Raw genomic sequence first — 17,095 nt, forward strand, 5'->3', positions numbered from 1 at the left:
ACACACAAATGTGTCACCGAGGTGAGAGTACTGACCACTGCACTGCCGCACAGCTTTCATAATGGTATAAATTTTTGTGAACGGTGTTCCAGAGTCCCTGCTAACACTGTAACTGTGCTCGTTTAAAGCATTAACCTGAAATGTGTAAGTCTGATGTAAAGACATCTGTTTACTTTGTCACTGTCAGATAAAAGCTGCAGTCACATTCATCACACCAGCGGGCCTGCGCTCTCTGCTTTCCTCCGCTTGTCTCGTAGCCAACTCTTGTTTCCATCCACCTCTTTTTTTCACAGGCTTTCATCCCTTCTTAAGCTCACCCCAGAGCTCCAACACTTACAAGGCCATCAGTAAACACTTTTCCGCTCTGGACCCACAGTGCAATTAGCTCACCCATTCTGGGGATACTGTAATGTGAAGCGTGACACTCACAGTGTCATTTCTTGCCCCGCACTGGAGGGACCCACCGAGGCAATGGCCAAAACCCATTTCAAGCCTCACACCTCCAATCGTAGGTCAGAGAACACAGCAGTGCAGAGCTCCCCGGGGGCCGACTCGGTCCAGGTCCCCCTTCACCCCCGATGCCTTCATCAGCCCGATGAGATCAGTAGACCTGGACAGTCTCTGGCCTTCACACTCGTTTGGGGTCTAACTTGGACATTTGGGCTTTTTATTTTTATTTTTTTTACTGAAGACTGTCCAACAACAGCGGCATTTAGCCTCCCAGTACAGTCTTTACCCCTTCTCTCCACCCCCAGTCAGCACAGTTGGCTGCTCTGGTGTTCATGGCCGCACTGGCTCAACCCGCCAGCCCTGGTCTGGTTTGTCCCGCCACTAGCCTCTGTCTTCCATCCTCCCCTGTTTTGGACTTTGACTTGAAGGCAGTTTTGTTCTTTTAATCTCAATTACACCCCAGTAAGTGCTTTCCTCACATTTGGGCTCGGGTTCATGGCCTTGGATTACCCCTGAAGAATTACTGCACATCTGGCCCGGTCAGTTTTTTGGCCCTTCAAGTCCTTTCTCTCTTTTTATTTTGTGTACCTTTTAACCTTCCTTACATTATCCATCATCGCATTCTTCTGTCAGTAGTTCTGCTTTGGCTCTGAGCGCTGTCCCGACTGCAGCATGGCTCCCTTAATTTTACCCTCCCTCGCCTGTTAACCGCCAAACTACCATCTTCCTCTGAGCTCTTTTATCTCTACCTCCCGAAATTATCCTCACACACACAAACACGCACAAATGCACTTAGAGTTAAGTACGGTCTTTTTGCGCTTGTTCTTCATGGCCAATTCTGTGTTGTCTGGTGGGCCTGGGACCGCTCGAGGAGCAGGCCATCCGTCGTCCTCATGGCTCTGGTATGACTCGCGTGTCCCACCTGACTTGTCCCCAGGGCGGTCACACGCACAGGCCAGAGCTACTCACTCGCTGTTATTAAGTCATCCGTCCCCGGCTTGACTCACCCCCGACCTCGCTGGACATGAGATCATCCTGAAAGAGCCGGACGGCCGGAGCAAGAGGGATTGTGGAAGCGCGGAGGAGACTGGGGGGAAAAATGAGAACGTCTAAAGGAAGGTAGCGGAGTCGTCATGGGGGAATACTGGAGCGGCTCTCATTGAGAAAAAAAAAAAAGAGACGTGGAAAAATGGAAGCAGGGGCAAAAGACAAGCCATCCTCCTGACCCTCACAGAAATCTCTGCAGGAACGGCACGGCCAAAAATGTGTCCACCCGCTATCTGTCCTGTATCGCCTACCTTCCTTATTTATCTTTTGCTTGTTCATCAACAGAGTCTAGATGAGCTGATTGCAGCTTAAGTCCTTTAATCCCTTTTCCCGTTCAGAAACTGAAAGTCAGGAGAGAGCGAGAGTGAGAAGAAAAAAAAAAAACCTGTCTTCAGCGAACAGACTGACTGTTGATTCAGCTTGAACTAAAACAGCAAGGCATATTTAAAGTCTTGCATTCCCCTGAGTGTCCGTGCAAGAGAGGAGAGTGTTTAATGTGTGCAATCTTGAGTCATCTACCCGGCGTACACATCCCATGATGTTGACATACCTTTGAATATCTGTCACTTGTCTCAGAAGAACACTGGAGCAGCATGTTTTCACAGTGAAACTTGAATCTGTGCTCAGGTCACTCTCCCTCTCGCTGCTCCTCTCTTCCTCTTCCTTCCACTCTCCCCGCCACCCCGTTTTGCCATCAGTCACGGCCGTGCTACGTCTTCAGTGGCTGGATTTTAGGCGGCCACGTCCCGAAGGTTTACCGTTGACCGACACTTAAGCTAATTCGTACCCGAAGTCACACAAACGCACCGTGATTAAAAAATGCTTGCCCAGGCCTGGAGTCTGTCAGGTCTCTCTCAGACCCGGCATGCCTTCACGCCCCACATTTGCCAGCAAACTATTTATAAACACACACGATGACTGCATTTTTGTAGATCGGAATCATTAAAGAAAGAGTAATAGATAGGATGGACACAGATTGGATGCAGTTACACAGTTTACATCCCATACAAAGTACAAACACACGCTCCATCCACACCCCGCCGTCTTGCAGGACTCGGGCGTGTGGTGTGGCGCGGATGGTTGAAATATCTGGCTGCACGGTACAGGATGCAGCCGAGCTGATGGAAATCCCTGTGGTTAGTGTGGTTAGCAGGGAGAGGGGCGTAAAAAAGCCCCCTGGATTTGGGAAAGACTTTTTAAGTGCCTACGGGAATATTTGCAATTTGAATAAATTGTGATTTTCTCCAGCGGCTGGCTTCTGCCGTGCAGCTCAGCCTCTCCAGCCCTGCCAGTCCAACGTCTGTGCGTGTGTCAGTCCATGCGTAGTGTGCGAGTGTCAGTGTTGTGTTGACGTGCGTGTGTTTGGTTCCCAGCGGTAATGTGCTGGAGATAGCAGCGCAGGGCTATTAGTGTGCGGTTGGATTGGCTGTGTTGTTGGAAGCAGGCATGACAGGGCGGTATTCGGTATGAGAGTGCGTGCGTGTGTGTGACAGAGAGAGAGAAAGAAAGGAGAGCGGGGGAGCGTTTTTATATCAGTAGTTTGTGTATCTGTATGTAAACGTTTGTGCGGAGGGTGTGTGCCACGTCTTATACAACTTCCAGCAGGGTTCAGTGTTTGCAGCTCGTCATTCAGAATAAACGTATTTAGTCCTTCCAATGAATCTGGTATAAATCTCTGTCAAATAAAAAGTTATATTTCACTGTCCCGACCCATTGTTTAAGAAACACTGCCCTCAAGTGAAGTGGTTTATTCATGCTGCTCATCCAAGGCTGTGGCTTCGACTGAGGACGGTATTAGCTGCAGTGGGGTTAACCCTCTGCCTCACCGACCAGGGAGGAGCTGACGGACAGCTTTCTCATCTCCAGAGGAAACCTACACACGCTTCTTGTTTACCCTCCAGAGCTGCAGAGGGAAGTCTGACTCCTTCCAGCTGACAAGTGTGTGTATGTGTGTGTGTGTGAAGGCTCCAGCTCAGGTCAGAGAAACAGAAGAAAGATGGAATGCTGAAATAAAGCAATGGAGGAACATGAACTAATCAGTCCTGATGAAAAATTTGCCCCCACTGAGTCATTCTTAATGGTTCATCATTGTGTAACGGCACAGTCATTTATCCCGTACTATCACACACCGCGTCTTGTCCAGACATGCCCTTTGAAACAGCCCCCTGGTGAAATATTAAAGAAGAGAAATGTCATCACGGTGCTTTATATGAGAGACTCTTATAGGTGCATCGACTGGCTCGGTGTGAGATGCATTGTGCACAGGTTGTTTTACTATTGTGTTTCTGTGGCAACAGGAAACAAACGGTGAGTCAGCAGGTCAGAGGGGAGGCCGGTCCTCGGAGACTGCAGCCTTTTTTTATTGAGCCGCTTCTCACAATGCAGCTTCTGCGTTGCAGATTTCACAGAGCATCAGTGCTGAGTGTGCTGGAGGTCAGCCCCGTCACGACACTCATGATAAAGACTTATTTAAAGACTCAAGAGTTCAGATTTTTTTTTTCTCCACAAAGCTTTGAAAGACTTAAGTTCATCTCTGCCACATCTGGAGAGCAGCACTTGCAGTTTGTGATTTTTATTTTCCAGAAACAGTCATGTTTGTATGTTGGTGTTGTTCAGATTTTCTTGTGCGATTGCTGCAGTGTGGAATCATTGTCAGGTTGTAAAAACTTCTCTCCTGCTAAAGTCATTTTTTCCAACTGTATTCGGTTATGCAAACATCGCTATAAATTTAATCTGTTCTGCACCTTTTGTGCTCTGTACAGCTCGTCTGTTGTTCCATAGTGAGCTCTGTTTTGTCACTTTGGTGATCCTTGCCGGGTTCACAGTAAGCTTACTGCCCCAAAAACAGAATGCAGAAATCAAATGTACTAAGATGTTCAAACGATCATATTTATTCCTAATCAGCCCGTATCAGCAGTCATACAGTTCATACACCTTCCTAACCAGATACCTATATTCCAGTCACCTCTACTTAACCAATATGTAATATTTTTATCCAATAACAAATTTTACTTGTGCACTGTATATCCTTATTAATAATGGATTTCACTGAAAATTTGAACTTTTTTCTTCATCTGATCCTATCTGGACAGGCCATCAGTCTATCACAGGGCAGACACAGAGACACAGGCAGTGGAGAATAACCGGCTAGCCTCAAATACGTGCTTTTAGACTGGGAGAAAACCCACTCACACACACAGTTAGAACATGCAAACTCCACACAGAAAAGCCTCCAACACTCACGTGCTATGAGACTCTGGCTCTCTCCACACAAAATCTTGTTTCCCTCCTTGATGGATATAGATTTAACTCCAGGTTTCCAACCTTGTGGTGAAACAACCATTCATTTCTTCCTCTGGCCTTTCTGTGTGGAGTTTGCATGTTCTCCCTAGACTGAATGAAGAGTATGGAAGATGAAGAATTTGATGGACATTACAACACAACATAGTTTTTCTGCCTTTGAAGCTTAGTTTACCCCACATTCCTGTCTTTTAACTTCTTCTCCTCTCTCTGTATACACACCTCCGTCACTGCACTGACGCTATCCGAATTGGCCAATCGATCGATTTGTAATAATTGAATGACTTCATCAGCAGTTACGCACTGTTACACCTTTCAGTGCAGCTTGAGTGACCTCGAGCTCATTTGAGGTTTCATGTGTTTATGTTTCTTTAACGGACAGCTAATGTGTCATATGATGTTCCATAAATACACAACGGCGGTCTCAGTTACGTTCCCAGAAAGCTTTAGTCAGTCTCACAGGCCTCATGGACTCGAACTTGGCTGTTGGATCCAACAACGTAATCATTTGTAAAGATAAATCCTCTCACTGGGCTTACTATAGGTCTCAGGGCTTTAGCATCCAGGAGACCTTCGTGGTTAATCTCGTGAACCCCATTCATCCTTCATATTCTTGAAACTCTCGGGCAGGATGAGCTCTAAGACCGAAGTCTTTGTTTTGAGAAATGGGCTCTTTTGGTCAGGGCTTGCTGTTCCCTCACAGGAGGTATGAAACATTTTCTCCCAGCATTTTTTGTTGGGATCCGACTCAATTAGTGATTAATACGATATGTCTGAGATCCCGAACTCCAAGTTTGTTTTATATCGCAAAGACAAAGAAAATGTCTCAATAACAGCATGCAGCCAGTATTTTTTTTTTTTTTCTTAAATCAGTGATGAATCTTCTCATCTCTCTACAACCAACCATTTGGTCTTCTTCCAGAATAACGCTCAGCTCCACACCACAGCCGCTGCAGCCAAGACTTTAACAATAACTCCAGTGAGGACAGACTCCACCTTACCACGCACTTTTTCCTTTCATCTCTGTATATTTCAAGGCTGCTCATCCTTCCAAAACTCATCCCAGTTCTTGAGAAGAGTTTGTTTTCTCACCCGTCCTGACAGGCTGTGAGACGTCGGCGTGATATCAGGGTGTACATGCGATGAGCCACGGCTCTGTCATGGCTCTGTTTGTGTATATTCTGTATATTTTGAGTAATTCCTCCCCCTGTGTAGTTTGTCCCAGAGGAAGCTCTCGCTCTGACATGAGAAGATTAATTTAATTATCATGTTGATGAGAGCTGCGCTGCTAGAATCTCATATTTGTTTTTCTATGTAAATCTTTTTAAACATGCCAATGTGTTAGCAGTTTACAAATTATGTTTTCATCCTCTCCGTCAAATCCTCGGCCTTGAAGCTACAACAAAGGGCTTTTAAACATGGGTTACAACCCTGTTTGGACAGTAAAAACTTTCCTTTTTTTTTTTTTTTTTTTTTGTCCCCACATGACAGAACAGTTGGTATTTAATGACCCGAAGCCTCATTGAGAGAGCAGATTTCTGTTCCAGTCGAGATCAACAGTTTTCACAAGTGTGGCAGCTCTTGTAATGATGTCAGGGTGAGGTTTCTCTCTGCCCCAGATCTTTGATTTGACGTGCACACAGCATCGCAACAGCACACGTGTTAATAGTTTGTTTCTATCAACTAACAAGTTGCAAAATGAATGAGTCAAAGAAATCTAAATCCACTCAGTATTTGTTGTGACAGCTGCATTTTTAGTTCTTATTACATTTAATTTTTCTTTTACCCCTGTTTAGACCTTTGAACAGGTCGGTGACGGTCAAAATTAGAACCGATGAAGCAAAAAGGAACATGCAAAAGTTTAAACTGTGTGCCAAATCAAGATGCAATTTCAGAAACTATTCTTTTTTTTCCACAATAGCACAAAACAAATTTCACTGTCTCATAAAAATTAGATCACTTTAAATCTCATAAGCACCAACTTTTTGGTAAGGTGCTTGTGGGACAGAAAATAAGATTCATTAGTTGTTTACATGTCAAACGTTCCAAGTGAAAATGCAATGTTTTTGCATTTTCGTTTCTGTTTTCCAGAAATTGAGTTTTCAATGGTTCCATCCACTGTTGTCATGTGAACGGGGCCTAAACCAGCCTACTCGATCGGTCAGTTCTTCAGTTCTGAGCAGCTTGGAATGAATTTAATGATGAACAAGACTCAGAAAATTCACTTAATCCAGCCTGCAGCTACAAGCCATGTATAAATGACATCCAGGCTTCAGCTCTCTAATAATTTGTTCTACAGTAGCTGTTCTGTCGTGTCTGTTCAAATACTTATTGTTGCCACTACGTCTTGACCAGCATCGTTAAAGTTGTCTGGAGCCACTATCAGTTGGAGGCCAGTGCAACAGAGCAGCAGGTCAGTGGTACTGGACCTGCTCTCTCCATGGCCTGTATGTTGCCTGTGCTGTTTCCGAAGCGTTGCCCCTGTTGCCCTGTTGCTCTCTGCTTCATAGTATATAACCGGGTCCAGACTCTCTCCAGAGCTCCCCGCCCTCGGGGAGGTGCAGGTGGAGGATCGGTGTGTGCTGTGGTCCCACTGGTACTGCCCTGACTTCAGCACCATGGACAGCACCCGGCTGCTGCTTCGGCCAGTCCCACAGGAGCATCACTGGGCTGAGCGGTGGGGGCATCCGTGGAAACTGGAGATCATCTGGGACCCGAAACAGACGTCTTTCCACATAGCATACATCTATCATTAAAGCAAAGCTTGAAAAGAAAAATGGGATGACATTTTTGTTGGCCTCATTCGCATGAAGAGTGCTGATCTTTTTATTAAATAATTATGTGCTATGTACGCTTGAGTCCAAGAGCTGTGAGCCATCAGAAAAAAGGCTGATGCACATGTGCTACTTTCAATCTTTGAGGATGCCGTGGTGATTTGTTTTCTCCATTTCCCCGAGCTTAAGTTTCATTACACAATCTACCATTCTGTGGTTAGGGGTAGCCGTACGGGGTCAATCCGTGGCGCGTTTGTTTTTCAGAGGCAGAGCTTGTGGTTTGTGTGCATTGCAGCCAGCCTCTCTGCAGTGAAGTGCTACATTGCATTGCACAGCACGATGTCAAACCAGCGGAGACATCAACTGCATTCATGTTGTCTGAGTTAGGCTGCAGTCAGCCCGCAGTCGCTGGTAGTTTAGAGGCACTCTAGTTGTGGTCATGATACGGGTTTCTGAGGTCTTCCCCTGCCTAAGATCAAGAGCATACCACTTTTTTATTTTCCTGAACGTACTTTATGTTCAGTAAGATGTTTGTTTAGACTCCAGCGGTCCAAATACCCGGGTGGATATTAGCCTCGATAATGTGAGTTTCATTGTGCATGCCTTTATATCTGCTATAAATATGACACTTTACAATATTTTACTTTTGAAGATTATCTGATCAGGGAGTCTGAAGGACCTTTGTCCCTTTAGCCTCTGAATTCAGCGTCTCGTCCTCTCTGTATACATCGAGCTGGGATCCTAAAAACACACAAAGGCCAATTGAGAAGGTGTGATTGTGTTTTAGCATTCAGCATTTCATACTATGTAAAAAACTTTCATGTCATGTGGATTAAATGATTGTGGATCCAAAGAAACTGACTGTGCATTCAGTCTGAACAATGTTGGTTTCCACTGGAGATTAATCTACATTCATGAGAAGCATGTCAGAAAGCAATTTTGGTTCACAACACAGAGTCTGTACTGTACATTGTGTGAGTTCATTGATAGTTCAATACTAACTTCTTTTTTTTTTTTGAGCAAGTTCAAAGATGAAACAAACTTTAGAAAGTACATAGGGAATAAAACACGAGTGACAGACTTATGCGTCTATCACAGAATTAGCTTGTAGCTTCTGCAACTGCAGCTCTCAATCACAAAGTCATTTCACTAATTTGATTTGCACGAGTGAGCCTTCCTCTGCTTTTGAAATTTCATATCGTCACCTTCTTTAAAACACACTGGGTTAAACAAAATTCAGTGTTTTATGACCCAACTATGGAAAAATCTATTGCACTCTGGATGTTCTGTTCTCAACACATGATTGTGCCAAAAAACAAAAAGTGTCCCCAGAATTTTTTTTTTTTTTTTTAATTTGATTGTTTCAGACTAAGACGATGCCTCTGTCCTTCCAAGGGTCTGTGAGTGCCGCCGACTTCATAGCCCCGCTCTGTGGTTTTCAACCCCTCTCCTCTCGTACAGTGCTGCTTTTGTCAGATGCTCTCGTTTAGTGCGAGCACTTGCCGCGTCTGCGTCTCCTGGACGTCTGAGATGCCTTCAGAAGAAACCAGAAGGAGAGCTATGGAACAATGTTAGTCAAGCATAAACCTCTTAACGTCTCCGCTGTCAACCACCGACCCACACAATGCCGTCTCTCAGTACCTTCTTCCAGCTCCCAAACCGCTTCTTAGACTTGCAAATCTGGGCTTTGATGTCGCGCTGCTTTGCTTCTTTTGTCAGAGAGAGGGAGCCAAGGAGGAGAGAAGCATTGCAGACAGCTGTTAAAGCCACCATAATTCCCTCATGTTACATGGGTTAGCCCTCACTGCCCTGGCATGGATGCTGTTATGTCTCTCTCTCTCTGTCTCATACAAATTTTTTTTGTAAAAGACCAAGTCATCCATATTCTTTTGTTTTGTTGTCTGGGTATAAACCTGTTTCTCATTTGTTAGGTGGCTAGCTAGCTCCCTGCTCCCAAAGTAATTTCACCAGACAAGACAGGCCTCTGTTCCATATCCCTCCTTTTTTTCATCTGCGCCTGTATAACATTAAATAAGATCGGCAGTACAGAGAGCTTGTCAATCTATTTTTAAACCTTTGGTTTCTGATATTGAATTCACATGATTTTAATCAACCATCTAAGATTTGTCGCAGCTGCTTTGGGCCTTTCATGGAAACTTGTGTGCAGGAGCTACTGGTTTGTACCTCTCTCCCATGCCCCCCCCCCCCCGCTGTGTCTCAAGTCTCCTGTTATTGTCTGAGCGAGACAGAACGAAGGAATAGTTGTAATGCGGAGACAACAACTATTGACCGCTGCAGCTTCCAGAAACTCTGATCATGTATCATCTGCAGACACTTAATTGGTGTTATGTGCACCCAAGCACATTCCTGCCTGAGGACAGCAGACGAACGGCGGTTTCAGTGGCAGGAGAGACTCCCTCTGTGTGCAGGAGCACCGGGGTCACAGCGTACTCTGACAGTGTGTGCAGTACAATAGCTTTCACTTGTCTGCTCATCCTGAGTTCATCCTGACGCACACAGTGTCAGATCTGCTCGAGGTCGTGACACCAGTAAGGTAACAGTCATTGCTTTGGCTGTGACTGACTGATATCCTGCTGTCTCTCTTTACAGGAAACGAAAGCTTTCCTCCCGGGACGGGATTAAGCTGCGAGGCAGCCAGTAGACGTGACATCGTGCCCATGATGGTGTTTAGCTGGTTGATTGACTCACTGACTATATGTTCCCGTTTGAGCGGGTGTGGATGGCTTTCCTCAGGATTTAACACCATTTCTGGTTGTGTCACGCCTCGTGTTTGGGTTCTGCATCTCGTTTCCATGGTGCTGTGAATTCTGGGTGATGGGACTTGAAAAAGTTCATGTGGTACTGATCTTATGTTAAGACCCTGCACGATCTGCGTCATCAGCCTACCATCACACAGGTGTTCTGTGTTACTCTGAGATTAGTCATGATTTTAGTTCAATCTTTGATTTGATTCATCTAAACATTAGGTGAGCAACACTCCAGTTTACCTGCCGCCTCTTTGGAAATGCCAGTAAACTTTTAGTAGTATGCATTGTATTCAGTACTTTGGTTCTGATACTTTGATGCAGTGTGATTCAGTTCAAGAGTGGACAGTCCCGTTGTTTAATCCAACTGATGATTTATCTCTGTGGAACTAAAGTGAATCATCTGAATCATATTGCATATTTAGACAAACATGTCACTGCGAATCTGCATTTTCATTCAGGACTGGTACGTATTATCAAAACAAAAGACATATGAGCGACCCCTCAGATCTTTTCTTAATAAATGGGAGGGAAGACTCTACTTTTATGTAAGTTACTGGAAGAAAAAAATGTTTGTTCACTAATTCGTTGAAGTATCAGTGTCATTGATAAAGTCAAGTACACAAAATTTTGGATCTTTTTGTTATTGATGTGAGGATTTTCAGGCAGAGTTGTTGTTGGAAAGCAACACTGACATGAAAGTCATTAAAATCTACCCTCTATCACCAAAACAAACAACAGATGACGTACAGTTCAATCACAGAATGACTAGATTTTATGCTACACCTTCAGTCCTGATTAATAATCCCTGTTCGGGTCTCTGTGGTTCCAGATCTGGAGCCTCAGTGTGTGATTCCACCATCAACCAGCCGCAATCTCAGTCTCTCACTGGAGGCTTCACATGTTCTTCACACTTAATAATCAACTTATCGTTAAGTGACAAATGGTTTCTTATTTGGTTTTGGACAAAAATCAGCTTGATAAGGACAAATGCAGGATTTTGTGAAAAAGATTTATTTACAGATGAGATTATCAGCCTCTTAGATTACAAACTTCATTTATTGATCGTTCAAAATGTCATTTTTGAGATAGCAGTATCACTCTATCACTCTTTTCAAAGTGATTAAAATGAAGGCTGAGTAGTTGCTGGGTTTTTCTTCCTCAGACATGATTTAACCTTTGGTGCCGGTTTGTTTTGTTCTCATGTAAATTCAGATGTCACCTCGGTATTTTGGCTTTGTTTAGCCACTGTACAGTTCCTGCAAATCCCACGGGTGTGTTTCATCATTATGATATGTGAGGTCAGACATCTCAAAATTAGAGCACAGATGCAATGGTTTTGTTTGGATATCTGCTTAATTTAATAAAGAAAAACAACAGAAAGTTACTATTAAGGGTTTACAAATGAACACCCTTCTACAGTTAATCGGTGTGTGTGTGTGCTTTTACGATGGCCTACAGTATCCAGGAGTTCACACCCCTGTAGCAAGTGATGCATGAAGTGATTAATGACACACTGAGTGATGAGTGTTTTCCTGAAAAACATCTCTAAAATTCACCATTACGGCGTCGGAGCGGGCCAGAGCCATGTGCGCAGGAGGGCCACATGTGGCCGACTGGGTTTTCTCAGTGTCACGGCGCTTGGATACGTCACAGAGAGGCAAAACAGCTTCTTATTTTTCATTCTTGTTGTCCTACGTGTCCAGTTCATGTGTGTCACTGCCGCTTCCTCCCCCCCCATTTTCTTCCACCGCTTGAGTCAGAGCAGTGATGAATTCAAACAAAAGCGGCAGTCACCGTTTGAAGTTTGAGCAGAGACATTATTATGACTTCTCCCTTAAAGGTCAAGTTGAGCCACAGGCGTGATGAAGTGCACAGAGGAAGAGGGGAGGGATTGAGGGGTTAAAGGAGCGGGAGAAGTGTTGAAACAACAAATCCGTCCTCACACATGGTGCCAAGGCTCCAGCGGATTTGTCACTACATGGTTTTATCCATAATTAGGATAAATCCATTCCCATTGTGGATGTTTTAAACTAAAGACAGTGTTTTTGTGCTCAAGGCAGGTTTTGAAGGTTTGCATCGCTTCAGTAACAGGTCACATGACAAGAGCAAATCCCACATTACAGTGATTTTTTTTTTTTTAAGTTTTCCTTCAACCACCATGATCCTGACTGGACTTGATTATGATGTTAGTGCTGGTTCAAGGAGTCCTCCAGTGGTTCTCCGCCCTCGGGCTTAACATTAACCTCCGCCACCTGGCTGTTTACGCCACTCTGCCACTTTCCCCAAGAGTTAAGTCCCGTTGAGGAGGAGATCTGAGGCGTTTAAGTCATTTCCTCGCAGCCAAAAGCGACGAGGGACTGTGGAGAAAGTGAATTCAGGCTTTGATTAAGAATGTTGTTGTAAAGAAATCTGCCTTCAAACAGCGAGGAGAGACGGCGGTGCAGAGAAACATAGGAGGTCCTGACCAGGGTCCCCCGGTGCTCTTTGACCTCAGCGGTAATTTGTTTTTCTTTAAACAGATTGGCTAAATGTTCGGCACATTGAGGCAACGACCCAAAGTGTAAAAATGTTTTTCACAGTTGGAATATGGTCACCGCTCCTCTGGGAGGGGGTTGAACTTGCCCCCCCTCCCCCACGCCGGTTCTCCAGACTCACTCTTGACATTCTTTGTCTCCCTGTCACGCTCCCCTCTCTTTGTAACTGCTGCAAGTTTGACGTTGTGTTGGCAGCAGGGCCGACAGTCCGAGTTCAGCGAGGTGGAAGGTCAGCCCCACTGCCTCGGGAGGGGGAGACGGCCTCAGATCTCGCTGCGTATTTATGATTCAGCTCCCGTACTGTGACCGTAATCTCCTGACAACACTCGCATTTGTTTGACAAACGAGTTTCCTCCACTTGTACGGTGAAACGTGGACACATCGTCTGAGAATGACCTCACTGGAGCGCAGGTGTGACGGACACTCGCAGCGCCCATTTTCCTGTTTGTGAGTGCCGATGCAGCAGAAGCTCCAACTAATCTGCAATTCACAGCACGCCATCGGCCCGCCGCGTAATGGAGAAAGAGCAGTTTTCCACCATGCAGTCGTGCCCCCTCACACATTCTCAGCCCCGCTGCCATGTAGCGTCCCAAAGCAGGAAAGTGGTCGGAAAATTGTCACCGCTGCAAAGCTGTTTGACTGTCAAGCGACGGGACGGCATCTGTTTACTGCCGTCTTCCCAAGCCTGTGTGTTTACACCCAGCCACACACATGGACGGCCTCCACAGCCAAGTGATGGATATGAGGCTGAGGAGGGCGACGGCCAGATTCTGTTCCCCTTATTTAGATGTGTGGAGAAAGGAGTCTTCCATATTCAACCACACAAGTACACACACACACACACTCACACACACACATGCAGAGCCACATAATGGTCTTCCACATCAGCTGTTTTCCACTGGCCAGTTCATTGTGTACGGACGGCCTTCCATCTCTGCTCCCAGCAGCACTGAGCCTGTTCAGGATCAGTAAACAGGAACCTTGTTGTTCTTCTAGCCCTCCTACCAAAAAAACCCTCCAAACAAAGAATCTGGTTGTTTACTTGCCTTTTGCTCGGGGTAAATAAAGGGCACGTACACTAACGTCTGATGTCTGGTGTCTCCTGTCTCCCTTTTCCTGTGTGCGTTTCCCGCAGCTGCTGCACATCTGCATCGAGGGATGGGGGAACTGGCGCTGGTCGGAGGCCTTCAGCGTGGACAACGTGGGGACGCTGCTCAGGACCATCCAGTACAAGGGGCGCACCGCCTCGCTCATCATCAAGATCCTGCAACTGAACGGCGTCCAGAAACAGGTGCTGTTTGCTACTGAAAAGGCTTTTTGTTAAAAGGAGAATATTTTGTTGTCGAAGTGTGTCTACAGAGCTCACTTAGTTCATTGGCATCGTCATGGACAAGTGGATTAATGTCCAGAGGCTAGTATTTGACATGCTACAGAAGAGTCAAACAAAAAGAATTATGTCGAACGGTGACTCTTCCTCAGCACCAAATACTCTTCTTCTTCTTCTTGCTTCTGGGCTTGATTTACAGAAAATCAAATGCTTTTATCATGTGGTTGAAATATGTCAAACAAATGATTTACTTTGGTTACTTTTGCACTTGAAATTAAGTTTTACATTTACTGTCTCCTAAGAGCACATCTGGTTTAAAAAGACAGTGCCAGCCATTTTTTAATCTTTTCAGTTTCATCATCAGATGAATTTTTCTTAGTTTTCACAGAGTTGTAGTTAAAACGTGTATATTCGACATCTCGTGAAGCTGCATGGGATTTAATCAGAGTCATTACAACCAAAGCTTTGTTGTTAAATGAAGGGATGAAAGGAGAGATCATGAAGATCATTGCCAACTCCAGATTGGATTTGTGGGAAGTTGCAGGCATGAGACCCACATTAGTGGCACACTTTATAGTTAAGAATTGCAGATTTGTGGTGCAGCGATGCCACAGCCATAAATGTGGACCAGAGTTTTCAGCATAGTGGAGAATGTGAGGATCCTGCAGATCATCTCAGCACAGAACCGTAATTAAAAAAACAACTTCATTATTTGCTGCATTATGTCTGTTGTCCGATCCTGTGTGACACACAGAGCCTGGCCTTTGTTCCAGCGCCCATCTGAGGATGTGAACTTTTTATTCTCATTCCCGTTTCTATGTTATGATCTGGTATTTACATGGCTAAGAACAGACCCTGTTCTTTTTTTGTTCTCAGTTTTTGCTGTCTGTTTAATAGCACGAAAGCAAAATCGTATGAACTCCCAGCCATCCAAGAAGGCAATGTGTCCCATAAGTCCGCAGAGAGGATCACAGGAAATCAAAAACCAGCAGAAACCGAATCATAAACCAGCGGGCTATTTCACATCAAGGACAGGGATGAATCACGTTTGAATTTTTTCCACAAATCCGAGGCCGTGTTCCTGAAAATGCAGAGATGCCATGAGATTATAGCGGGGACACTTTGTTATGTAAACAGTGTCAAGTGTCACACGCGTCTCCCTCTCATCCTCCAGACAAAACAGACTCCGCTTCTCGCATTCCTTCTTCCATCTGTCCCCAACTTTGATTACATCTTGTTTCCACTGGATCCAGCAGAAAGAGTCTGAGCGTCGATCGCGTCCAATCAAAAAGCCCCGGAGTGGGACGGCAGCTGCCACCCCAGAGGAAGCTGGCTGCCGCCCGCCGCCCGCCTCGGGTCACCTCAGCTCATGTTAGCTGGAGAGGTGGAGGAGTTCATGCTCACACCATGACACTCTGCCCCCCCCCCCCCCCCCCATCCCGATGTCTGTCAAAGCGCACATTGGGAATTCAGAGAGCTTTTTGCTATCACTCATCCATCCAGGCTCTATACCTCCTCAGTCTTGTGCTATGTTGCAGAGGCTGGAGCTAATCCCAGCTGACAGTGGGCAAAAGACAAGCTGCCATTTAAAGTGACCACTAAACCACAGAGTTTAGCGAAAACTTCACACAGGAACCCAAAATTGAACTATTATCTTTTCACTGTGAGGCAGGAGTGCTAATCGCTCCACAACCAGGCAGCCCGATAAGCTTCCCTTGATCGGTTTTCATCCCTGATCGTGTTGCTGTTGAGCGATTCTTAAAGTCTGGACTTCAACCTTCCACCTGTACACAGTGGATGGAGATAACAGGGGAACCGAGCATCTCTACTTTAAAAAGAAACACACTTGATTCATTAATGCGGAGTGACAGGGGCTCAGGAGGTAAAGCGGCTTGTCTTCTCCTAAAGTTGATGGTTTGATCTCTATCGTCCCGTCGGTCTTGATGTGTCGACGAGCAAGGCGATGCTCCCAAGTGTGTGGGAACAATTTGCATTGCAGTAATCTCTATTAGTAGTGTGTGAGTCAATCACTGATGTAAGTAGAAACAAAAAAAAAAAAAATCTGTTATTTCTGGATCCTTCTTCATTTTCAGAGATGTGAGCAGATCAGAATTCTTCTGCTGTTATTTATTCTCTGTTTGTTGAGCTGTCTTTTGATGGATGGGTGTAAACTCTTTATTTGATTTTATGCATTTTCTAAACAAAAAAAAAAGATTAAAGAAAAAAATTAAACTGTAAAGCAAAAGAAGACTGCTCAAGAGGTGAAAAATGCTAAAATAAAAGTCACTTTATACTCCTGCACAAAGTAGCTGCCCCTCTACAAGTTCCACAGGAAGTCCATTGTTTCTGTTTGTGACTGAGAGGGTTGTGAAATGTGACTTTGTCCTGCAGGTGATCATCTGTGGACGGCAGGTCATGTGCAGCTACCTGACTCAGGACATCGACCTGCGGGTGGTGCAGCATTACGTGGGGCCCGACGGCCAGACCGTGGTGAAGGAGCACTGTGACTGTCTGGGGGCCGGAGCCAAGCTGCCCTCCTATGTGCTGGAGGACGCCGAGATGACGGAGCTGTGTGTGAGGGCCCGAGGAGACGAGGACTGGTCCCAGGACGTCCAGCTGGAGAGGAGGGACAAGGGCAGCAGCAGCAGCTCCGTGGTGCAGGTACGACAACGCCGAGGTTCATCATGTTTATATTTCAGACTACAGGAAGTGTCTTTTTCTTTGGTGATGCGTGTCGTCTGTTCATGTGCGGCAGAAACAAAGAAATGCACGTGTACGGACCGCAGTTGTTGCAATGCAAGCTGTTGAATGTGGAAGCCAGACGAGCACTGACCCACTTTGAACTGGCCCTCACTGCACACACACACACACACACACACACATTTGGAGCTGGTG

At 45.4% G+C, this 17,095-nt stretch overlaps 1 protein-coding gene across 2 annotated transcripts in view; it reads left to right on the top strand.

Moving 5' to 3' along the window:
- vps13b (vacuolar protein sorting 13 homolog B) overlaps positions 1 to 17,095 on the top strand; it is a 312,159-nt gene that overhangs the window by 270,093 nt on the left and 24,971 nt on the right. For both annotated transcript variants that reach the window (XM_030102906.1, XM_030102905.1), the window contains exons 47-48: positions 14,009 to 14,164; positions 16,592 to 16,861. In XM_030102906.1, the coding sequence (XP_029958766.1) occupies positions 14,009 to 14,164; positions 16,592 to 16,861 (426 nt within the window). The remainder of the gene's footprint in view (positions 1 to 14,008; positions 14,165 to 16,591; positions 16,862 to 17,095) is intronic.

The sequence above is a fragment of the Salarias fasciatus genome, chromosome 11 (genome assembly GCF_902148845.1).
Source record: "Salarias fasciatus chromosome 11, fSalaFa1.1, whole genome shotgun sequence".
Lineage (NCBI taxonomy): Eukaryota > Metazoa > Chordata > Actinopteri > Blenniiformes > Blenniidae > Salarias > Salarias fasciatus.